The sequence below is a fragment of the Barbatula barbatula genome (genome assembly GCF_947034865.1).
Source record: "Barbatula barbatula genome assembly, chromosome: 20".
Lineage (NCBI taxonomy): Eukaryota > Metazoa > Chordata > Actinopteri > Cypriniformes > Nemacheilidae > Barbatula > Barbatula barbatula.
The window spans coordinates 16430296-16457708 of record NC_136783.1 but is presented as its reverse complement, the minus strand read 5'-3'; the positions used below and the strand labels follow the sequence as shown (position 1 = coordinate 16457708).

General features: G+C 38.6%; 1 protein-coding gene across 1 annotated transcript in view; it reads right to left on the bottom strand.

Moving 5' to 3' along the window:
• cacna1ab (calcium channel, voltage-dependent, P/Q type, alpha 1A subunit, b) overlaps nt 1-27413 on the bottom strand; it is a gene marked incomplete at both ends in the record, with an annotated part of 76482 nt that overhangs the window by 48368 nt on the left and 701 nt on the right. The window contains 2 exons of the mRNA XM_079482750.1: nt 6357-6496; nt 7209-7304. Coding sequence (XP_079338876.1) covers nt 6357-6496; nt 7209-7304 — 236 coding nt within the window. The remainder of the gene's footprint in view (nt 1-6356; nt 6497-7208; nt 7305-27413) is intronic.

Genomic DNA, 27413 nt, shown 5'->3' with positions numbered 1-27413 from the left:
TTAGTTAAAGATTTGACATTCTATTGATTTGTGCTTATTGTTAAAAGACATACTTATAATGAAATAAAAAATCTAATTTCTCAAACGACAACAATCACTGTGATAATTGTTTTGCAAAATATTTTTTTTATAATTTTAACCATTTTAACAGCATGACAAATATGTGACTACGTTTGTCTTGACTAAAACAAGATGAATATAGACATTCAGTCGACTAAACTTGACATGGATGACTAAATAAGATAATAACGAAAAAGTAGATTTTTCATGGGACAAAAACTAAGACTAAAATAAGAAATAGCTGATAAGATTAACACTAGTATGGACACAAAACCAATGCAAGTTAATGGGAACCGCCATTCAGCGAAATGACGAGGATTAGTATAACAGATTTTTTATTTTTGGGTGAACTTTCCCTTTAACAGGCATTAACCCTTAACTTAACATTAAATTAATTTAATCCAAACTAATATCCATCGGATAATATTAATTTTAACTAATATCCATCGGCTGTCAAAACAGGGGAAGAAAACATTTTTCTAACCACCCAGAACCCCCAAGCAACCATCTTAAAACTTCCCAGCTCAGCCTAGCAACAGCATACTAAAGCCCTGGCTACAACCTAGAAACATGGCGGTGAGTTTTGGCATTTGTTTGTTCCTGCTGTTCTCAACACAGCTGATGGTCATTCCCTCTCCCTCCTAATGTCCTTTCTGTTCCTTGTTACCAAGCAGCCGTGTTCCCCTGCACCCTTGTGTTCTCCCAGCTCTCCCTTCAACTCTGCTCAAGAGAGAAAGAGAGAGGTTTTCTACCTGTGTGAATATTGTACCATTGCCATCACTTCCATTATTATTATTGCTCTGCAGTCATTTAGAGAAAGACATCCTTCCCTTCACCTCCATATGGGCCTTAACCACACACACACACTAAAGCACACGTTCGCAAACACTAACACACTTATCCTAACATCTACACACACATACACACTTCACTTAAAGTGCATCTATTCCTGAAACACGCTTTTAACCTAGTGTCCGGTCTGTGCAACAATTACGTTAACACACGTTTTTTCCTGGACACATTCTCAAAAAAGATTTCATACTCATACAGACACATACACAGTCACACGCGTTCATTTTTAATTTGCGATATTCGAGGCACTTTTTAATATTAGCAAAAAGACAGGAAATGATGCGGAGAAGAGAGTTGGAACAGGGTCGGAATATGCAAGCCATGACTGCAAATCATACAAAAGGAAAGAAAAGTCATAAATGAAATCTGTAACATCTTGTTTCTCCCTAACAGAGCTATGTGCATAGCTTCTTTCACTTTTCACCAGGGAAACAGATCAGAGTACTCTCACGTGTCTCCACGTTTGCCACAACTGTCAAGGTATCAAAGTCTGCCATTAATATAGATTTCAATATGAAGGGTAGTCTTAGCTTTACGCATTCATTTTTTATAGCTTTGTATTCCGGCTGTATGTAATCATTTGCCTTGTTTGGTACCATTTTAGTTTTTCTTAAGAAACGCTTATGAAAAAGAGTTGATACCACAGTACAAAATTATCAGATTTTAGCCTTTGTAAATGGCATGCACACGTCACCTTTAAATAAGGGTGACCATACATGCCATTTTTCCGGTACACATCCTGCACAGGATTTCAGCGGCGTCCTGCGGAAGATGTGTCGATCATCGAGGTCTCATTTCAGTAAAAAAATTTTTTTAAATTAACATGTATTTCTCTTGAGATGTTATCTTTGTAGTTTCATTCTTACCTTGAAATGTAACGGTTGCTTCTCGGAAATAAAACCTGAATAATAAACCTCGATGCGACATTTGGATGATGCAGCTGAAATCCTGGACAGGATGTGTCCCGAAAAAATGGCACGTATGGTCACACTACTTTAAATGAGACATAACAGATCACTAAATTGCGTCTTTGAAAGCGTCACATTTTTGTTATGTCACCTGCATGAACACCAAGGCTTCAATGCTTAAAACAAACTAATGCTTTATAATGCTGACACACACAGACAAACACGCAAAAGAGCACAAAATACACTGCTGCCCTTGGTCCACATTACCGTTTAAACTGTCATCTTCCTCATAGCATTAAAATGAGTGGATATATGTGCAGACAGATAAAGATGGATAAATAGCTAGAATTAGAGAGAATGACAAGCGTTGTCTTCTCTGGCCTTCAGCAGTTCTCTCTTATTACATAACATCGCTATGGAAACAGCTGCGCATGGCAGCACTAAGGTGTGTCCAGAAGCTGAGAAATCCTGAAGTTTTCTACAGGCTAAACCGTGGCGTTATGCTCTCTCTATCTATCTCTCACTTTTCCTCACTCTTTTCCTCTCCGCCTTAATCCGCTGTTTGTGCCAGTAGTGAAGTCACAGATTGGCACGAAGTATGCAGCCAATAGCCAGCGCAGTCACGACTCTGGAATCTGCCAAGTAAGAGCTGTACATTGGCAATACACACACAAGTAGTGGCAATGTTAGTACAGACTATAAGAGGGAATTAATAACGTACTCGGTTTAAATATAAGTACTAAAAAAGGTACACATTTACTGAAAATAAAAGTTAATATGCTTTATTTCAATTGGTAACCTACTGTAGAAATATTGGAGAGTCTTAAATACTTTTCTCAAAATATGACAAACACCCATACTTTTGTTTAATATGTAAATGTATTTTTTTAATATGTTTCATTAAAATAAATTTCATTGTGGCCTGGACCTCACTATAAATACAGCATATAGACAGTTTCATCAGACGCACGCACATAGCCCGAAATTAAAGGGGTTATATGACATGGCTAAAACGAATATTATCAGTTTGTTTTAGATGTAATGCAACGTGTATACACGATTTAAGGTTCAGAAACATTGTATTCTCCACATACCGTGCATGTTTGTGTCTCCTCTTTGCTCCGCCTCTCTGAAACGTGCAGATGTTTTACAAAGCTCATCGCTCTGAAAAGCGAGGTGTGCTATGATTGGCCAGTTAACCAGCGCATAGTGATTGGTCGAATACTGCAAGCGTGTGACGGAAATTTATCGCTTCTTACCATATTTGGAACATCATGTTCCAAAGCAACTGTACTGACAGAAGAATCAGGAGTTTTTTTACCAAGTATGTTTAGACACACAAGGAATTTGACTTGGCGACAGGAGCTCAGTGCAGAAGAAAGTGTACAAATTGTGCAAACATAGTGCAAATACACATTAAGATAGAAAAAAAGAAAAAAAATGAATTAAATAAAAACAAAAATGGACTATATACAAAAGTGAAAAAAATATATAGACAAAAGAACAACATATAATTATTTAAATGAGTGTACAGATGTGTTATTTACAGGTTTTACCTATTGTTTCTTACAATATACAGTTTCCAGATAGGTACGCCCACCTTACGTGCGTATACATTTTGCGGCTATTAGTCAAATCATACCACGAACTGACGTAGATTTGTGGGGGTGGTTACACGAGGAATTTCAAGAAGGTCTGAGCATATGTTTTAGATAAAATGCATCTTTTGTTTGGACACATTTGTGGTGAGGAAGGCGGGACGAGAGCCGTGACGCGGGGCCGGTGCGCGCACAGCTGCTTCCACTTATCACTCAAGCCACCGGCCCCGCGTCACGGCTCTCGTCCCGCCTTCCTCACCACAACATTAATTTTTGCAATTTGACGTGTCTAATCAATGCATGGGCAACTTATAACACATGTATTTGCGCGATATGATATGAATAGTTTATGTTAGATTAAATTTATATTAGTATTAATTTATATTGTCATTTTTTGTGTATATTCATTTTATTAAATTACATTCACACTACTCAACAGTTATCGATTCGTTAGGGAGGTCTACTGGAAATTAAGTTTGCATAACATAATGTTTATGTAGTTGCCGGTGTAATATTTGAAGAGTTCATTTGCAAATACCAATTTGAAATAGTTCATAGTGATGTTAGTTAAGGATAGACTCTAGATTGCCACCGTGTGCGATGACCTCACAGTGACCAGTAACAAACTCCACTCATGGGTGTCATGAGAGTATGTCGTGCTGCCATCACGCTTCATTGATGTCTTGATGTCAAATCTATGACGTGGAACTAAAATGTACAACTAGAGTTTCTGAGAAGATGGAGAGGATCTCGGGAGAACGCGGCAAGCCCCTAACCAACACCCTTAATAAAAAATGTAGACTGTACATTACAAAAAGACTTCAGAGCAACACTTCCTCTGGTAATGCTTCTTTATGGATCTCAGACTGAACAACGCTACAACAACCTGCTTTCAGCGAGTAAAGGTGTCTATGAGTCTGACTGTAAATATAAATCAAAGCTAGAGGAAGCAGCGAGAAAAAGGATGCATTTTATCATCAAAGTGAAGCTCTTTTTCTCTCACACGCACATACACACACTGCTGTGAAAGCCAGCTGATGCTTACAAATGTGTCCAATGTGCTCACACAGCAGTCAACGGTGAGTAAAAATGGGTGTATTGAAGATGTAGTTAATGATTAGCCATGTTTGCAGCTGTGTGTGTGTGGATCTGCTGTGTCTAAAAGCAGAGCTGCTTGATTGATCATCTGCAGTAGTGAAAAGCAGGTTACTGCAGCAGCTACCGAAAACACACACGCATGCACACACACTAACAAACACATCTTTTGCCCCAGCTCCCTCCTGTGTGTTCTTCTCATCCTTCCCTCCCCCATTCACACTAGTCTTTCCTTGCACATTTAACCAGCATGCCTCGTTTTTTGGACCACGGTTTTCTTTACATATGACCGGCATGGTTTCGGATGCCTACCAGACTTTCAAAATGTCATCCAAAATTTGAATTCTGTCACTGTTTATTCACCCTTTGAACAATGTTGACTCTCTGTATTTCAATACAATGAAAGGTTACAGTCACTCTTGTACATTTTGCTTCATGTGTTCCATTGAAAAAGAAAATAACATGAAGTTAGACCAGCATGATGATGCGTAAACCTTGATAGGTGTTTGTCCAACATTCCCTTCTGGTGAACAATGCAGATATGCTGAACTACTGTAGATGCTTGAGTTTTTGTTAGGATTTTCACTTTCATTAGCTGTTCACTTTGTTCTTCTCTTCTTCAAGCACAATCCACCAGCAACACTTCTTTCCACATCAACACCTCTCTCTCTTTCTCTCTCATTTTCCAATACTCCAAAGCCCAAGGGAATAGATTAATGGAGTCACATGACCCTGCCTTCTTTAGCACTGCAATACTACAACGCCCGTCTCTCTCTCTCTCTCTCTCTCTCTCTCTCTCTCTCTCTCTCTCTCTCTCTCTCTCTCTCTCTCTCTCTCTCTCTCTATCTCTCTCTCTCTCTCTCTCTGCGAGGTGACATTTTAGATGTGGCCTGATGGTTGCTCCCTACAGTGCTGCTGTGATCTGCCCTGTGTCTGTGAATTCACTCTAAAATGTGTGTGTGTGTGTGTGTGTGTGTGTGTGTGTTATGTCCTCATTAAGGTATGAGGGAGCCTGTCGTCCAACCAGACCTCTGCTGTGCACACAGCTTTGCTTTACACACAGCGTTTCAGAGGAGGTGTGTCTTACTCTGGGTGCAAACCAATTTCAGTTGTATACTTATAAGTATATATGTACATTCATTATATACTGTAGATTTGATACTGAAATGACTGGCTGGTTATACATTTATGCCCTTAATACATGGTTACCAAAAAATAAACTAGGGCTGTCAAACGATTAATCACGAATAATCTTTTTACATAATATATGTCTGTGTACTGTGCATAACACAAAAACATACACACATATATATATATATATATTTAAGAAAAAATATCAAATATGAAAATGAATAATCGTATATAAACTAACTAAATTATATATAAACGTTTATTCATTTTCATATTTTTCCTTAAATATATAAATGTATGTGCTTATAAATACAAAATGAATATGTACAGTACACAGACATTTATTATATAAACAGAAACTTTTATTCTGGATGCGATTAATCGTTTGATAGCTCTAAAATAAACAAATGGACATTTTAATATTGAGATGTCATTTTCTGTATTCTGAGAAAAAGAAGACCTCAGTGTCATATGAGACATATTCAAATTAGCTCAGCAATGCGGGATACTGTTTACCTGGGTCAGTTATAAAAGTAAATACACCACCAATATCTGACTCCAGAATACCACAAATGACACATTATAATGAACTATTTCTGAAAGTTGTGTATTAATGTTTCACATAAACGCTGAACAATTTAAAGAATCTAAGTCTGTGGGGTATGTTAATAAGAACATGTCACCAGTGTTTGTGTTTGTTTGTAGAACTCACCCTGTGAGCACCACTACAAAGTCCATCACGTTCCAGCCGTTTCTCAGGTAGGAGCCCTTGTGAAAGGCAAATCCTAGCGCCAGAATCTTAATGCCAGACTCAAAACAGAAAATAGCAATGAAATATGGCTCCGTGTCGTCCTACAGAAGAGAGGAAAGCAAAAATGAGATCATTAGTGAAGACAATTTTGCCCAACAACCACAGCCAGTTCTTGTGTTTTTTTCGTTTTTTAAATATCTAAATCTTGTGTTCTTCACTTACAGAAAGTATGGATTGAAAACCGTGTTTGCAAACAGGTGTGATTTTCTAATTTCCCTATGCATGCATTTTAAGATGAATATGATTTTTATATGATATGATATGATTTAAAAAATGTAATGTAAATGTGTTTCTATAGCTCAAATGATAGAGCAACTAAAAGGTAGTGGGTTTGATGGCAAATCTTTTTAAATGTAAAAATGCAACTTATTAGCATTTGGGGTAAAAGAAATTAGTCTTTTAATATGTCTTAAATTATTTTTGTAATAAATATGCCTGACAAGATTCTTACTCTCAATGACAATGGGCGTCTTCTGTAAATTTATAGCAGTATTACACTTATTGTTTTTATGCTTAAACCTTTTCTCGTCTTTGACTCATATACACTAAAAAGCAGCCTTGAACCGATAGCCTATACATTGTGAAAAGCGCTATACAAATAAATGTGAATATACTATGTTTTGTTATTGTGCTTTTGTTTGCATTCAAGTATTAGTGGAAGCACAAACCTATCTACAAATGTGTTCAAATAAAAACACTAACAGATAAACAGTAAAGTGTGCGTGATGTGTGTTTGCATGTGTTGTTCTTTACCAGTCGTTCTGACAGCGGAGTCTTGTCTCCGTCTGGCAAGTGTTGTTCAAGAGCCAGTACAATGCAGTTGGCAATGATGGTGGTCAAAATCATCCACTCAAATGGAGTGAGAGGTGAAGTTAAGGCCCAAACAGACCGAATTTATAAAACATGGCACATTTCTATTTTAACAAAATTTGTACTATAATATTACAGTCACAAAACACTTCATAATTAACATATATCAGAAAATATTTACAATACAACCTGAAAAATGTAAATTCTAAAAGTTGTATAAATTATAAAAACAAACAATGCACAAAAATGCAGTCTGCTGGCAGGGGTTTAGATTAACCATGTGCATTCAAGTGTAAGTGATGCGGAGCTGTAGGCCCAGGCTCACACATATACCTACAAAAATAAACACAAACACTCACACACACAGAGAGGGCTGCAGGGCTACATTAAACAGATTAGTGCAGACAGATTCAGCCTGCCTGTAATAGAGCACTTATTATACAGTTACCGTGTGTCTCTTTACCAGCTGCCACTAACAGTGATCCACATACGCAGCTCTTGTCAGAACTGCTTATGTCATGCTTGTGACATATACACACAATCACACAGAAACATACAGTCAGTGTGATTGAACTAAACACTTTAACATTTACTCATAGCTCCCATTCAGTGCAATCATAAAATTAGCATCATATATGACACTTAAAAGACTGTGAATAACAATTACAGACATATTTTGACACTTAAGTCAGACTAAGAAGGGTGCATTAGATAACAAAAATCAACCCTGCTGAACAAACAGCTACAGTAAAACCAGCATAAGGTTTTAGCTGAAATTATCTGGTTCAAGGTGGTCCTCCCAGCCAGGCAAAGCTGGTTTTGAGCTGGTTGTACCTTGGTGTGTCAATTGGCATTCACCGATTCAACCGGCTAAAAAAGGCAAAACCCTTCTGGGAGACCAACTAATAAGCTGTTTTTAGACGGAAAACCAAGTGGCATCTCGGAACCAGAAAACCAAGTCTTTCGGAACCATTTAAATTGTATTAGCTAAAAAGGGGGTTGTCATGACAACAGAATTGCCTACAGCAAGCCACACCTGTCCACCTTCGGTAACGTTCCTTTTGCACAAAAACATGGATCCTCATCATATGTAACTCCAGTTCTGTCGAAGGTTAATAAAAAATGTACCAAACGCAGACGTTGGTGTATTTTTGCGAGGTCACATTATGAATAATTCCTTGCACTTCCTCGTTCTTATCAACACACAGCTAGCTCTGAGCTAACATGGCTAGTAGTAAAGTGCATGCTGGGAGATTTGAAGAGGTATCCATGGCAACCACTCGAGCGCTGAAGTGAGCATGTGCAGGGTGTCTGTCCTGAGGAACGAAATGTGGAGCATTTGTGCAAACCTTTCACGTCAAACGCCACGGTTGGAAACTATCGTTTTCCAGGGTTGTCTTTATGAGGCAAGCCAATGCTTCCTCACGCCTGTTCTGTTTCTGTATTCGTGTGGCTGTCTACCTGATGGTACGTTCCTGAAAAATTATATTGCGTTGGAGTGGTAAAGCTGTCTGCAGCTCATAATGTGCCCTTAATAATTCACAGCTCAATTTTAAGACTCGTATAGAGAGGGCGAGAGACAACAGGGGCAATCGAAAGAAAGTCAGCGAGAAAAATACGAGAACAAAAACAAATCTAGATGTATTTAAATAAGCAGGAAAGGAGAGATGGGATACAAACGCAAAGCTAGAGAGAGAGAGAGAGAGAGCGAGAGAGAGAGAGAAAACGAGCGAGCTGTGAAATGGAGAGTTGGCCAGCATCTGAGACAGTCTACTGCGTTGCTCTATCAGCAGTTTAAACATGTATTAGACTAATAAGAGGTAGTGATGGTGCCAGTTTCTTTTCTTTCAGGCTCTTTCGCTTTAATTAAAAAGCCTATGCACAGGACAGCCAAAGATATACAGTGTATCCGGACACAAAGTTTTTGGTGCAAGGCCTATTTTCTAAAGATCAAATTGCAGTAGGTTCCTAAGAATAACAAGATATTTGACTATTTATGCAATTTTATTATTAGTCATCCAGTGACACTACCGTCCCTAAAGTATACCTCAGTAACCTCTTCCCCTTTTGTTCTCCCGATCTCTCTCTGCCCATTATTACAACCTTCCCATGAGCACCTCTCTTTTTGTGACCCAGCATGCACTCTTTGCTCACCCCCCACACACACTCTCTCATACTGATTACATTATCAAGCATCAGCATATTGATGCTTGACTGCTCACAACTAAAAACTCCACATTACATTATTAGAGGGCAGTCAAGAAAGTGATTGCAAACGGAAGAGGGTTTTATCATACCACAACCAAGACAACCTCAACTTGGCCGACGGTCTCTGTCGCTCATGTTGGCTCAAACCACCGGCAGGCGTGAAATATGAATGTGTCTGTGCGTTTATGTTTATCCAGAAAAACCAGACGTCCTGTGTTATAACAGCTGAATTGACCTTCAGTTTGACTTTTGTTAGTAGTGACAAGAACTAAAAGCCTAGGTGCATGCGTTTAATGCAGGCGTCTTTGGCTTTTTTAGTTTAGAGTGGTTTCTGCACTTTGGATTTAAGCTGACAGCGTGCTTCAGGGCAAAACGGAGCTGATGAGACGAGCACATTTCAAACGAAATAAAACAAACAACACTTTCTCTTCCTTCAAAATAAATGAGAAAATACACGAGACTCAGCAAGGGCTCTCGCTAACGGTGGACTCGCCGAGATCTGCTCACGCTCTCTGTCAATCTCCCCTATTTCTTCATTGGCACGCCACGCATCTTCCTGTCTCCATCCGTTGAGTCTTCCTCTCCAACTGCGCTGACCTGAATCGAGCGCGTGTGTGATCCATCATGCTAAAAAGCCTTCAGTTATGAATTCCCCCTCCTGTTCTATACGCTACACCAAAAATAGATTCATGACAGATTCAGGAGTCTGCTGGTTTCTTCCCTGAAACCCATTTCTTTCTCCTCGTTCCTCGCTTGTTCCATTTTTATTCTTTATTAATATTAACATCTTCAGTATTCTGTTGCTGTTGAGGTCTAACAGAATCACGCTCATCTTCATTTGTCCGCTGTTGCGACCGCTCTCTCTTGTGTAGACAAGGGGCTGTGTCCACCGAGGTGCGTTTACGTGGGTGAAAACAACAGGAGCTTGGCGAAAAACGCCCGCTGCAGGCGCAACGTTCTGACCCAAGTTGAGAACTTTTCAACTCTTGCTGCTCGGTTGAACGTCTGAGCAGGGCGTGAAAAAACGCCAGCTGCTCACGTTTTCAAAAAACTCAGCATTTCCATTAGAAACAAATGAAAAAAAAACACGCTGTAAGCCGGCAAAAAACGCCTCAGTGGACACAGCTCCTAAGATCATCTCTATTGCTTTTTTCCCTCCATCATGGATGCCTTTAATGGTTTTCATTGCGGTAAGCTTGTGTTAGCCACTAAGCAGCCTGCTGGTTGCTGGCAGTGCACACATAAGTGCTGTTTTACTGATGCAATATGTAGAAAGATCCTGAATTTGCAGCCAGAGCAACATTACATTTAATATCGAATGTCTGCTCTATTACATCTAAACTGTGTAAAATAATGCCCTAGATTGCATTGCTGAGAAATGGTAAAAAACTATGACTGACCGATGAACTGCTTCCACTGACCATTAATCTGTATTAAATGGTTATTGATATCAGTTACACATTACATTGATTATGGTTAACTCCAATAACAAATCTAAGTAACATACAGCAGTGGTCCTCAAACTGGGGGGGAGAGGAATCCAGGGGGGCCTCAGATTTTGCGCATTTTGTGACATATAGAAATCGATCAAACATCAGAAAAATAAGCCCACCGACCCAAATAATTGATGTTCCAACTCCGTATATGTTTCTGGTTGAATTAAAATTAGAAGTTTAAGATTATTAGTCTTTATTTGAGGCGGGATACACCCAACACAAAGGAGGCCTTAGAATAAAAAAGTTTGAGAATGACTGGCATAAAGTACCTCTAATGCTGGAGGTCAGTGTCTAAAACACATGCTAGTGACCATCGATGCTGGTCTTTAGACAGCACTAATACAACATCCCACCGAAGAAATCCAAACACATGAGAAATGCTGAAGGTATAAGATATGTTGCTGCCATAGAGAAACAAAGGCATATACGATCCACCTGTATTGTATTGGAATCATACAATATCTGTTGACCACAACTGATCACATTGATCTGTTCTGACTGAAACCGTGTTTGTGTGATATTGATGTAGATTGTCTAGGGAATCCTCTACACACATTGAATTTCAACCACAAATTCAAGTCCTTCCTTGCTAAAGCCTAGATCTGCCTGACTATAGTCTAAATTATGATCTGCTCATATCCACATGTACATTAATGTTCATAGTGTTAATGTTCATAGTATATAGTCATCTGTATATATTGTTCATAGTACATACCTACTGTCATATTTTCATAGAAAATACCTACTGTAAAATATTTTCATAACTGCATAATATTTTATCAATATTGTATTCTGTATTTATTCTAACTGTATATCCTGCACTTGCTAATTGCACTTCTGGTTAGACCTAAACTACATTTCATTACACTGTACTTGTATATGTGTAATGACAATAAAGTTGAATCTAATCTAATCTAATCTATAATATAACACCTTCTAGTTATCACCAGCGCTCTGACTATCAAAAAAAACCTTCTGGAAATGATTAAGTCACAGATGACGGTGCGAGGTTACCCCGCTCTCACATCTCTCACAGAGGAGCTCCGGAAGCATAAAAGGAGTAGCGTCAACCGTGAAGGGCGGTAGAGGACCAGTTCTGGGGCCCGTTTCAATATGGAGGTTCAACCAACACCGAGTTAAAATGTGAACTCTGAGTTGATTTACTCAGAGAATCATTACGCTTCGTTTTCTGTTTCAGAATAGCTTATTTCAATTAGTTCAATCCACTCTGAGTAAGTTCACCCTAGGTTACGCGCGTAAAAAGCCATCACCAATTGAGCGAAGAAAGCACGATTCACCAAAGCAACGGCACGTGACAAAAAACGCTCAGTTTATTTCTGGCCAGTCGAATTGGAGTTACTGTTACACGCGTACAGCGAATATGAGCACATTTTTAGAAAGAAGAGCAACACAAGAGCAGCAGCAAAAGAAAGAAGAGTCGGCGTGGGAGAAAATTGCTTTACGTGTCAATGTGTAAGTTTAATTGTCAATCACTTTTATATTCATTTTGTTGATACCATCAAAATGTGAATCTCTCTCTCTCTATATATATATATATATATTTATACTGTATATATATTAATCCACATTAACGCTGTGGATGGACTTCCGATTGACATAATCGGCCTAATTTTGGGAAGGAGCGATAATGGGAATATGGGTACCATCAATGCACCCAATCACATTGGGAAATCCTAAAGGGTATTTGAATTATTATCTTACTTCCAGAGGTGGCAGCAAAACCACATTTATTTGATCAGCCTAGTTTAGAAAGATGTACACCATTCACCTGCAATCCTGTGAAACTCCTCTTCGATGGCTCTCAAAGGTTTGTGGCCAGCAAACGTAACAATACAAAGCCATACAAAGAATCTGCTCAGATATAAGAGCACGGCCACGACGAGTGAGGTTTTGATGTAAGGATGAAGCGGAGTGTGGATATATGTAATGGACTGTAAAGAAAAACAGTATCGCTCAAATAAAAAATCCTCCGGATATGATAAAACATCCAAACGGGGCCTCAACATTCTCTCCCGACCTAACTGTGTCTCTCTCCAAATGAATGCAGCTTCCTCATCTACAGGTTCCTGAATAAACGGAAATCCATTTTAATGTATGTGTGACGAAATTGTGCGAGATTAAGGAAAACGAATGAAAAAAACACACGGCGTAGGCAATTTCAACACCGCTCGCGCTTTTTTAAATTGCTATGTAGAATTCATTTATTTTAGTTTAGTTTTTTTATATTATTAAGATTTAAGTGCCTTAACTTATTTCAGCTGAGGCAAATTAGAAATTTTTCGTTTTACCAATCATTTTTTGCAAAATATTTATATTTTTATTTCAAATAAACGGAAACGTTTCAAAGTTTAATTTTAGAAAACTAAATGAATCTTGCTTAGTGTTCTTAAAGTAGCAGTAGTTTGAGGACAAAGGTGAGATAAATCCAACAAATCTTTTTTTGAAGACATTCAGGGACATCCTTACTTGTAAAAATGATTTACAAATAAGAAAAGAAATATGCTTGTAGTGGTTTCTAACAGTATATTGTTTTCAGATATGTGTGTGAATGTGTGACTGTGATCTATACAACATGATGGGGAATGTGTAGTTTGCAGGAGGTTTTATATCTCCTTTCCATAGATGTCCACTCATCATTTTGGTCCCAACAGCCTTCACTCCATTGTCATATTTACGGTCTGTCTATCATTTTAACATCTCTCGTTTACGCCCGCTCTCTCTCACCCCCCCCCCCCCATCCTTCATTCTATCTTCAATCCTTTTGTATCTCAATATCCCACATATACTCTTCTTTGTTTCATCCTTTTCTCACTCTGACATCTGCATCATTCTCTCTGTATTAAAAGCTTTCTGGTGCCTCCCTGCTCGCATTCTCTGTTCTCAGTCTCTCGTGTCGTCTCCTCTTCTACTCGTGTTATCTTTTTTATACTCCCCTTTTAGCCTCCCCTCTTTCCCCGCTGCGTTCCTGCTTCCATCGCATTCTCTCGCTCTGGTTCTAGAGTGCTGCGCATCAATCATACAATCTTAATTCAGTCAGAGTGCTTATGCCGCCTCAGCATTTCTGCAGAGAGAAGAGAGAGAGAGAGAGAGAGAGAGAGAGAGAGAGAGAGAGAGAGAGAGAGAGAGAGAGAGAGAAAGAGAGAGAGAGAGTGAGAGAACATAGAGGGAAAAAGAACATCAACAGTGAAGAAACAGACGAGAAGAGAGCCCCTAGTGAGAGAAACGAGAGAAAAGGGGGAGGAAACGGGATCTGCAGAGAGATGTCAGAACCGAGGGTGGAGAGATGCAGTATTTTTTTCCAGCTTGTTTGAGAGTGGGCTTCAGGAAGTAGATTGCTGTCATTCTCAACCACAGACTGCGATTGTGCCTTCGCATTACATACTACGAGCATGCGAGCACACCGTGCATAATTTAGTACTGCACTCATTTTGAGGAGCACATACATTCACATGCGTATTTACATCCCCGCCAGGTCTGGCAGATATGTTGGCTACTCATGGTATATTTGCAAATATTTGCAATAAAGTGTTGTTTTAAATGAAGCATAAAGAGAATAAAGCAATACCTTACAATTAACTTTGTATGTGTCCTCACTGTAAAAAAACTGTAAAATTCCATCAGCTGGAGTGGAAAAAAAACTAAACATCTTTGTCAATACATTTTTGTAAAATTACATTTTTTATGTTATCTTACACCCAGCTAGTACATTTGTAGTCTCTTTCTGTAACTCTGTCATTATTTTACCGTTTTTCAAAAGGTTTTTTTAAGATCCAGAGTATGAGAGCGTTATATATATGTACAATGTCTCTCATTTATATACAAGAAAATTTACAAATGTCTATTCAAATTTATAAAATGTATACATTTTTATTCTACTTGGCTTCAATGCCAAAGCAAATATAATAAATCGTAGCTGTCCTTCTGAAACCTTGTATTTCCAAATCGCTGTTTTCCTGGAAATGGTAAAAACACTGACCTTTTCAACGATTGCATACTCTGTTGTCAAAGTTGACAAGCACTTTTTCATTCATTTTATATTGGTGATATATTTTCAAAACATAGTGATAAACATAAAGTGTGACTAATAATAATGATTTATCACTATAAATGATATAATCACTAAATATGGACATACAAGGTTTCACGGGAATTTATTTGAACTAATTTTCTATAACTATCTATAAACTATCCATATATCACTACAATATAAATTTGTTTATCTGACTTCTAGAGCAGCCACACTGTCGATATTCCTCATGTATACCAAACAAAAACTGATGCACACCTTCACTCCCTGTCTGTCTGTATGCATTACACCATTGCGACCAGCACTGAGTGTTCTTTCTGTTTTATAGAGCATTGTATTGACTCTCTCCCCCTCCCTGATGTGAAGCAACAACAAACATACAATATGCCATACAGCAGAACCCTTCACTGTGAGCCCACCAAGCACATTTTAATCTATTTTAAAAAAGCACTACTAACATTTTTATGTTAACAGTATTTAATACTGTAGTTAAAGTACAACATTGCAGAATTTAACCATCAATAATTGCAAGCGTGCAGTATTTCTTGTAGTAATATTCCATGTCAATTCTCCATGTCATGTAGGTAACCGAACCATGTTTTAACGCAAAGATGCGTCACGCAGTCCGCAGAGACCATTGTTACATTTCTGGCTGAAATGAGTTCTCTGGGCATCAGCCAAGTGAAGCAAGTGCTGATGGGACTTGATGGAATGTCAATGGCCCAATGCAATCTGAGAGATCTACAGCAAACCGGCGGTGCGCACCTGTGTGTATGTGTGTATGGTGCGCACGTCAGCAAGGCCCGGCCCTGATAAGAGAGGCTAAGGGCTTGCAGTCTCAGCAACACAATTTCTAAACGGTCCCGTGGGAAATTTTGAGACACGGGGGAGGGGGCGTCAGAGCTTGCACAACCCACCCTACCAATAATAATAAAAACTCTCAACAATTCACTTCTCATTTAGAGGAGAGAGAAAAATGCTTGTGTCAGATGCAAAAGGGTTCACAAATCAATGAGGTGTTTGATAACTTAAGACCACGGTGCATTTGTTGATAAAGCCTGTGTTCTGAAAAATCCACTGCGACCCGCAGAAACCCCCTGTTATAAAATCAATATCTGTCGGCAATACAAGTGCTATAAACCTCATAAATACATTTTTTGTATATAAAATTACATTAACTACGTTTTTAATCATTTGAATTTCAATGTCTTTATAAAGCACAGTTAAAACTATCGTTGACCAATGTGCTGTACAAAGTAAAAACCTTAACAAAATATAACAACATTCTACAGAACTTCAAGACAAGATAACCCCATCAACAATCATGTATTATAAGACAAATCGAATAAAAAAGTTTTTAACCTGGATTTAAAGTAGGGGCAGGTCTAATTTCCGTAGGCAGACTGTCCCAAAGTTTTGGAGCAGCTATGGAAAGTGCTCGATCTCCCTGAGTCTTGAGCCTAGATCTAGGAGCCAATAAGAGCTTCAGATTGGCGGACCTAAGAGCTCTTGCAGGTGGATGGACTGTCAACAGATCAAAAAGGTAGGACGGTGCTAGCCCATTTTACGACTTTAAAACTGATAAAAGGACTTTAAAATGTACCCTATAATGCACAGGAAGCCAATGAAGTGACTGAAGAACAAGAGTAATATGCTCTTGTTTACAAACTCCTGTCAGGGCTCTAGCAGCTGTGTTCTGAACCATCTGTAGGCGATTTATGGAAGATTGACTGATCCCCCAATAGAGAGAGTTGCAATAATCGTGCCTTGAGGTGATACAACCATGGATTACTCTTTCAAAATTTGTAAAATGAAAGATAGGACTTCATTTTTACCAGGGTTCACAGCTGGTAAAAGCTCGATTTAACAACTTGGTTAACCTGCCTATCAAGCTTTAGGGCACTAGCCAACACCACGCCCAGATTTTTCACATGTGGCTTAACATAAGGTATCAGAACACCAAGATTTACATTTGAAGTACAGTGTACTGTATGTCTGAGGGGGTGAACACCATAACCTCATTTTTGCTCTCATTCAACCTTAGAAAATTCAGAGATATCCATGTTTTAACCTCCAGGAGGCAAGCGACCACTTGTTCTAGACCATTCTTAAGCCATACTTTTCAAAGATAGTACCCAGAGAGAGCATTTATAGAGAAAATAACATGGGGGGCTAGGGTAGAACCTTGAGGAATCCCACTGTTCAAAGGTACAGAAGAAGATCGAAATTTACCAATATAAAAAGAGAAGCTTTTTTTTGCCCACTACATGCACTGAAAACAGCAATTCTGCTTTAAGAGTTCTGCAAAGAAAACACTGTTACAATGTTCTTAGATTAATCATGCAGGAAATAAAAACAGCTTACAGTGCAATATCAGGCAAAGTCCAGATCTTCTAAAAATAATCATAAACCAACCTCACAAACAGGTGTGGAACATGCCATGAGTCATCGTTAAGTCATGACTGACCCCAAAATAGCCACATTATCAACCGCCGTCTACACTCAGAGTACTATATATGGAACCAGATCATTAATTTGGAAACTTGGAACCGCCTCTGTAAAACCCAGTTTCCGTCAGATTTGTGTCTCAGGGCTACGTTACTTTTACGTTACTGCATGTAAATGTCATTTAATCAGAGGAGCATTTTATTAATGAACAGTTTTGGTTATCAAAGAAATATACAGAAGTTGGCAACACCTTTGTAAGTTGTATGATGTGCATTAATGATGCTATACAGACCCAAACGAAACATTCAGGTCAGCAGAATATGAGAAATAATGCAATCATGAGTTCTGTACAAGTACTACAGGATATGAGTATAATTAAAGGGCTAAGAGATTAATGAATCAAAGGCTTGTGTCTTCATGCAGGGCTATAGCAGTAATTAAGAGACCATTTACATTTTTTTCCTGCCATAATTCGCTGGATGCCTGAAGCACAGTGACCACAAGCATGTCCCAGTTACTAGAAATAGAGCCCGATTGGAGAATAAATTAAAACACACACACACACTGTGGACTGACAGAGAGCAGTGGGCGTCTGCAAGTAGTTAAAATAAAGGAAGCTACATTTAAACTAGCTTGTTTGTTTGATTGGTAACTTCAGCAAATTAAATATTATCGTAGAAATTAAAAGATCATGGATTCAATTTTGACCTCTGGGATCTCTAGGGACCATGTGTTTTGACAACTTTGACTGTTCTCATCAGAATATAATCTTCTGTCCACAAACATCTGTGACTGGCATGTTTTAAAAATATTCCTCAGAGCTGATCAACACCAGCTACACATAAAAAATACCATTTTAATATTTCATTCATTATTCTGCCTGTTTACATTTGTACACTGAACAAACCTTGAATGTAAAAATCGTTAATATGTACTGCAATAATCTACGGACTCGAGAAAATTCATGAATTCTCTGATGTGTAAGTACACAATTTAACTAACTGACAAACAGCAACGGATTTCATAATTTGCCATGGATCTTCATCAACTAATAAATCATTTTATAGCTGTGATGGCTGGTTAAGAATTTAGATGAATATGATTCCAAAAACACATGCTAGAAGAGTCTGACTAGTCAATATATCTCTCTATCATCTCTACCGTCTGGTCTTGTAAACTTGCAGACAGGTCTAGCAATACTGTGTGTAAACTAATTTTGCTGTTCTTTAAAAACATGCAAACTACACTTTTAAAACATGTACTGTATATTTAGCATAGCTGTAGACAGCAAAAGACAGCCTTAAACATCAGATGACCACACCAACATCTGTGATTTGAGATTTCAGACCGTTCTGATTCGACAGTTAACTTCCACAGCAACACACAGTCACATTACACTAATTGCCGGTTGACTTTCATCAATCCGGGGTCAAATGTCCCACACAAAGACATAATAGTTATGGGTGGTCTACATGCAGCTCATGGACCACCCCTACCATGAACCAAACCAGTAATCTTTCATTTACCACCCCGAAAGCTTTAAATGATGTGATGACACTGGCTTGTGACCTCTGATCCACAGTCAACTTGTATGAATCATACACATTGCTCCCTAAAGGATTCAAGGAAAGCTGATGCCCGTCTCTAACACACACTGCCACTTTAACAAACTCAGTTTTAGGAGATATGGTATACTGTCTTCAGTGTGTTTATGTTCTCTGAATGTGTCTGCTGGCTTTCGTGCACTACTGCAGGGGCAGACCCATGAGTTACCGTGGTAACCGACAACCGCTATATAAAGTCAGAATCAATAGCAATCATTAGAGCATGGAGATCTTTACACCAGGCCTGTGGAGAGGGGCTGTGTGTGTATTTTTGCATAAACTACAAGGATTCTATGTGTGCTAATGCATGCATACATTATAGATTCTCTGGACGGCCATTTATCTCATTGCTTCTGAAATCTTTAGCATTTCGCTTTACCCTGCAGGCAATTGTATTTAAAAGGCTACTTCAGCCCCCAAAAATGGAAATTCAGCAATTTACTTATCCTCGTGTTGTTCTAAACCTGTATTATTTTCTTTGCAAAGCATAGAGGACAGTTTAGGAGAATGTCTAAACTATATTTTTAATACTTATAGAAATAATTTACGGGGACAGATTAAAAAATGTTGAAACACAAAAGACACACGAGAAAATGTAGAGCATGGTGGTGAGAGCATTTTCCTTTTGGTGAATATTCTTATACTTATATGTTGCTTTTCTGTCATTTGCACTGGTAACACTTAACATCAAAGCCGTATATACTGTACTGTTTTTACTAGGGGTGTCACAATATACTGTAGCAGTATTGTCAATAACCATGACATTTCAAAAATTGTTACAAATATTGCTACAAATCCTTACAAATGGTGTCTCTGCCCCCTACATTTAAGTGCGATTCATTGACCTAACATAAGACAAAACATAAAATAACCTAAATTAAAGACCTTTTCAATAGATATTGCGATAATATGGCATCACAAATGATTTTGCCCACAATAATCGTGTAGTGAAAGTCTGATATCATGACAGCCCTAGTATATACTGAAATAATTCTACTCAGTTATCATTTTAATCCAGTAAAACTGTGATATTGTTAAACATGAGAGGAAAGTTTCGCTTTCGTTTCACCTCTACCTTTTGTCATTTTTATGCAAGAGTGAAGGTAAAAACGTACACTACAGCAAAATATTAAGGATCAAATGCTTAGATTGCACATTGTGGTCGTATCTGATGGTGAGAGGACGCTGTGACTTCTCACTGGCACACTTTAACTCTGGTGTTTGATCTATGAGGAAAGCTGTCTCAACAATCACATGTTAGTGCTGTCAGAATGCTCCGACCTGGCCAAACTTACACGCGCACACGCATAACACACACATCTTCTCTGGTCTTTCTATGTGTTAATTGTTTTTGTTGTAGCCCTCTCTGGAGTGGGTGCCTTTCTGATCTTTCTTTCTTGCCTTTGAGTGACAGTTAGTCTTTTTATAGCTCACTGAATTACACACATTACACACTTTAATCGCTGCTTCATCAGTGCATGTATAGATGCTATAAGCCCTGTTTGATCCTACAGTACCACCATGGTCTATAGCAACACACATACAAAAAAAACCTGATCACTGGTGGGATTATACAAAGCACAACCACTTGAACCGTTCATGATCCGTGCTAAGATACGAAAGTCTGCGATCACAAATCAGACTTAAAAACAAACTCAAAGCATTTTGTCATCTTCCGTTAAATTAGCTGAGCAATCGTACCCATGTTAATCTTTATGTTTAGTATCCAACAAGTTTCCAGAGATATGAATTCATCAGTCCTAACAAAGATTTCTGTGGAAGTGACACAGTTACACCTCATCAGATGACTTGACGTTTAATGTTTGTTGCATAATAATAGAGCAGCATTAAGGTCTGTTTTTACCCACAATGCACAGAGAGAAAGGAGGGCAACTCCACCAGGAGCAGCAGCAGCTTCTTTAATTAACTCTGATTGAGCTGCAAATTGAATTCTTGCTGGAGTTTGACACACATGTGACATTTGTGCTTTTGGGGAAGAAAGAATCCTCTGAGAATGAGACAAGAAGTGTGAACAAAGATGACAGAATAAAATGGGTGGACGTACAGACAGACAGTAAAAGTGATGACAGTGTAATAGACAGACAGACAGTCTCATTTGTCCTAACAGAGAGAGACAGGTGCAGTTACGAGAGCTAATGGTGCAATATAATAATAGCTCATAAGAATGATGTCTCTATTTTAATAAACGGGTCTATTTTAATGCAAATCCATTTAAATATACATGCAGTCTCTCCCTCTTTCTCCACCTCGACTTATCCCTCCTTCCTCCATTTCTTCCTCATTCTCTCACACTTTCTCCTGAAGCAGCCCCTATAATGCCAAATCACACTGTCATCAGAATAATTATTATCATTAACCCTTCCTTACATAAGCACTCGTATTAGGATCCTCTCATTAATGCTGCGTTTTAATCACAAAATAACAATTAGTCTGGATATCTGTTTGATCTATTCAGGGAAAAGATAAAAACATGATCAACATTAGACAATATTACAGCATCTGACTTAAAAAAAAGGAGAGGAAAACCAGAAGCTGCGAGACTGCACATGACAAAGAATCAAATGCATCAGAGTACACTTTGATATTTAACAGTATTGCTTTTGCCCAGTGGGTCCAGAAACTCCACATATATAAAACCCAGAGCAGGAAAAAGTCCAACTGGATTGTGGGATACCTGAGGCTAAAGGCACACTTTACTGCTTCTGTCTCATGCTGCAGTCACATGTAAAGGTCCAGTGTACAATAGCTATTATAGGCACACTGCCGCACACACACTGTGAGATGTACAAATGAACTATGCTTTTTGTTGAAAGTCCAAATGAACCATTTTGTTTCCGACATACTGCACATATAACTTTTTATGTTGCTGGCGCCAAACAAACACACAAAACACTGTCTGAACAAAACCATTTCCAAAGAGAGTTTGGTGTACTTTATGGGCACAGTGAGCACAGAAACAGAAATGTGTCAACAATGAAAACATTAAATGTGTCAACATTATGACAGTACGAAGAAGAGGATCTTGCACACTGAGACAATGCACATGTAACATAACTGCAATATCTAAAATATGAATCCAATCGAAAACAAAAAATATGCAAAGGAAATGTTTTTGGATGAACAATACTGAGTGTCAGTCCCCGCTCAATATATGTCAAAAGTTTAATTTTTGTAAACGGATTCGCATAAAGCCTGTTTTAAACAAATCTGAACTGCCACATTAACCATAACGCCTAGTCAAACGTAGAGGGACCCATGGGAGCTCATAAGGTGAGACTTTTCTTACAGTGACAGCAGTGACACTAAGGCCATACAGCCACTTTGGAAGCAAGCCAATGGCTCAAATCCAACACATCCTGCCAGACAATGAAAAGAACTCTTGAATCTCCCCTTCTGTTTGTCTGACCCTCTCTTAGTCAGTGATGGGGATGAGATGTGCCCTCTAACTCACAAACATATAAAAATATTAAATGTTCCAGAGCATGTGGACAACATCTGTGGGATGCTATCAATTATGATATACAATGACATCTACTGTAGGGGTTAATTTACACAGATCCGACAAAACGCCAGGAGACATTGATATTCTAAGTTGGTTGCAGGATTTTGCGTAAACTACGCCACCAAATGCCACGAAAGTTACACACTGTGTGAAACAATAAGACAAAAAAAATATATATATAAAATGCTTAACGCTGCTAATGTTTTGACCACAACTCTATTTAATGTAGATGTTGGGGGTTAGGAAATGAAAAAAACATTGTATTTTTAAATGAGTCGATATTTGGAAAACCCTGTGACAAACATAAAGGGTGACAAATAATAATGATTTATAATGATTTATGATCACCAAACATGGAGATACAAGGTTTCAGAAAGACAGCAGCGATATAGCCTTTTAATTCCTCTGCGTTCTGATGACAGACAGAATTGAATTTATTTATATTGTGTTTGAAAAGATGAGCCGCACATATTTCACAATGAATATGCACATTATATTACAAAATATGAATATGTTTTCTTACCTTACAAACGTTATTCATTGCTTTTATAATAACAAACGCTTTCTTTGCAATTAGTTTTGTTTTCATGCTAATCTTCAGCAAAATAGAGCCTCAAATCTTCTGAGATCCAATCAACTGCTACCTGGGGCTACCACTAGCCAAGAGTCTCAATGTGTTTAGCAAAGCATTATGGGAGCTCTCTTAATACAACGATTCTAAAAGGTTATGAACTAAAAGGTAGTGGTCTAGCTTTTGTTGAAACTAGTAACTTTGTATCAGCGCCTATTGTACTATTGCGTCTGCTAAATGACTAAATGTAAATGGAAAGCATTTAGGAATCACTGCTTCCTAAAATGGGGCAGGACAAAAATAATAAACATAATCTGGTATTCATAAAAAAGACCTTTAAACAGCAGAGGGTAACTAAAGGTTATGGCAATAAGGAAGGAAATGTCCAACTGAGAAGCAAAATAGAACATTTATGAATATATGTGGGAGGGTGTGACAGACAGTGCTAAAAGGAGAGAGAGACAGGAGAAGAAGTGTCTATCACATGTGTCTACTGTGCACTGAAATACATTTGGGAAGACAAATTAAACCCTTTAAAAGTAGTTATGCTCACTACAAGCTACTAACAAAAATGAGCTAAACAGAATATACACAATAATTATCATATACAGTAAGTTATTAGATTTATTTCTACAATCTCAGCAGTATTTATCTAGTACAGAAAACAACAAGGATCTACTCTGCTACGCTGAAAGGGTAGCTGGTAACTGTTAATTGAAACAGCGGGACTACTGTCATTCTACTTAGTAACTACCCAAACTTAGTAACTACCAATTAGTAACTGCTATTCCAGGCGTAACCTTTGAGTAACACTCTGATGCACACACACACTACACACACTACACACACAAGACCATCAGACGCTTCTGCTCATCCCTTCAAGTTTGTGCTGCAGCAGAGCGCCAGATTGTGTTCCTGTAGCCAGAGAAAAGCAATGGATTTTGTGTCTAGTATCTGCCGTGTGTGTGGGTGTGCGAGTGTGTGCGCATATCTATTTCTTGTGTGGCCGTGCATGTGTGTCTCTGTGATTGCACACTGGAGCGTGAATGTCCCACATGGTGTGTGTGTGTGATGCCATTGGCTGGTGCCGAGTCCTGGCCCGTTCCTTTTTCCTTTGGTCTCCCGTGGAGACTGATCCTACAGAACAGGTGTCACTGTTTTAGCTGCCATCGTCCATGTGCAATGTGTTTGTGCGCTTGATGCCACAGGCTGTGCCACCCGACCAAGTCTTCACTCAGCCAGCAGTAACCCATCCTCTGAATATTACTGCTGATGCGCAATCTTCATTCAGTTTGAACAGGAGGCCACAGTGTGAAACCAGCCGAGACATTTACAAAGCCCTGTTCTTCCATCAAAACACATGCCAGTCTCTATTTGTGCAGGACTTAATGTTTTAAAAACATATGCTGTAAGTACATGATCGTAAAGCAGGGTATAGATTTAAAAGGTCAATGATGGTTCATCGTGTGAACAGGTTCAGGTCACGTTTCACCCCAAAACGTATCCAAACTTTAAAAAAACGAACTCCATTTTAAAGCCATTATTTTGGTATTTTCATGTATATAAAAGTGGCACTGCAACGGTGTTTCATGCATTCTGACTTCTTTACAATGTTAAACGTGTTGTCTTCTCATGGTCGTCAACTTGTCAAAAAACGAGTTGGACGTATGACGTAGTATTTCTGTGCTCGATACACTCCCCCAGCGTCCGTAAGAAAGTTTTTTTCGAACATGATAAATGGTTACTTAACAACTTTTCTTAGTCCCTCATTGGACAGTTCTCCTGGAAAGCATGCGGAACGCCCACGCATCAACCAAGGAGAGTGGGAGAAGGAGAGAGAGAGAACTACGTTCGCGAAGTTCCGCTGTGTTTGAATGTTCACTGCATTTGGGTGATGGATGTTATATAAACGGTGGATATAACGCTGGATTTGGAGATCGTTTGAAACTGATATTTGGACGAACGACGTTCCCAGCCCTAAATGATGCCGGACATGAACCGCACGCGTTAAGTGAAACTGTCATGCTTTAGTCCTCCTCCTTCTCCCCCACACGTAGCATGTTTTTGGAAATAATAGTACAGCTGTATCTGTCTTTAATAAATGTGATCAAACTTATTACTCAGCGGATATTTAAATGGATGCGATACTATTCTGTAATTACTCAAGATTAACATGAGATATGTGGAAGCTCTGTGTGATATGGCCGCTTTAAACACATTCTACTCCCTATAAATAAAAAAGCAGTACAAATAAATTAAATGCTTAACAGTATTTTCATGAAAAAGTCACAAATAGATTCTAAATATTAAATAATTTCCTTTTAAATTCTGTTACTTTGATCTGTATTAATATGTATTAAGTATAAAGCTGTTGCAATGAAACAAAATTGTGAAATGTATCACAGAAACACATTTGAATTAAACTTTATCGAATTGCAAACATTCTCATGATCATAAAAATCCGCTTCAGTTTCTTAATTGAAAAAATATATATGTAATACTTTTATCTTTTGATTTGTGGGTGAGAAATGTGGAATACTGATAAACAATTCACACAAAACCTCATGATCCGCTGCCCACATGCCTCATAATATCTTTGACCAAAGTGGTATAATAATAGCTACAAATCTATTAGCATTACACATGTGCTCACAAATGCACATGCACATATACACATGTCCAAGAGGACACACACCTCTCCAAATCTCTCCCTTTCCGTTATTTTTTACCGTTTCCTCTCACATGCCCCTGCCCACTGAGTCCAACAGAACCCCAGGAAGCTCTACCACCATACAGACAACAGAGAGAATGAGCAGATGGTCTTAGAGAGAGAGAGCGGGAGAAACGGCAAAAGGATAAAGTAGGCATTAGAACACAAGCGTATAAAGGAATTTTTTTAACTGGCACTCATACACATACTTATAAACTCACCATTTGGACAGAGTCTCACACCTCAAAAATCTTACTGGTTTACCAAACCTTTAGCAAACGGAGAAAAAATTTAAACAGTACAAACGCTTGTCAGCCAACATATGACCCAACAAGTCTGACCAACAGAAAGGCGAGTACTGAAGAAATGGCCAGAAGAAAAACCACATGACCATCACTTTGCTAGACATGAACAGCCTTTTAAAAGACATTGTTTATCATGTGACGTGAGTGAAATCTCAGCCTTACAGTAAAGTAATTACGGCCAGAGGAGACGGAACAGAGTGTATCTATAACACCAAAGCAAGTTATGTCTGAGTTAGTATATTTTGGCAGGTTTGAAGATAAAGTCCAGTGGTACTTGCGTTTGTATTTTAAATGATCCGAAAACAACCTCAAACTAATGAAGTAGAGAAAAAGCCAATGTACCAATGACAAGTTCACATGTTAAAACGAATTACTTTCCAATCTTCGTGATCTTCATTTTAGACTAGACAGCCCCACCCCACTCACAAAAAAGTTGCACAAATTAACCCTTAACTCACCCTTTTGCATTAAAATGCTCACAAAACCGTATTACACAATAACCGAATGTGACTGTGAACTATAAGCAGCTCTTCAGTTCTGGCGATACACATGATCCCTCTCCTATAAACAGAGAAGACATTAGCATCAGTATCCTGCCTCTGTAACAGTACAGCTAATATTACAGAGATAATATCTATCTTACAACTTAACGCATGGCAGCCTGCCAATCACCATAGAAGAAGCTGTCTGTCTAACCTTTTTAAAGCCTCTAAAAGCCACTATGGCACTACTGTGATCTAGGTCTTACTGCATAACCAGTACTGTATATATAACGGAGAGCGGACACAGCCTAATGTTTAGATATCATAAAGGCTGCAGGTTCAATGTGATTGGTGGACACCCAGAAACTTCTTGAGATCAAAACGATGCTTAGTCAGTGCTGCAAATGTAAACCTGTCCTGAAAAAGAGACTGCCACAATTTCCTTGAATTTTATGCGTTTGCTATGCATTCAAAGAGATCTTAAAATTTGCATACAGCATGTTTCTGCCCATCCTCTCTAACCGGCTGTCATGAGCTGTGATTTCACTCAGTTCTGACAGAAATTTGACTCAACACACTTCAAAGTAAAACACTGCACAAGGCTATCGCTGATTCTTTAAAACTTTCTCCCTCCTCGCTTTTGTTCCCTGCTTTGCTCCAAGCCACACTGTAAGACTCCACTAAGGCTCATATGCTGACATCAGCAGCCACCCTCCACACACACACGAGCACTCCAACACAGTCACTTGCGCA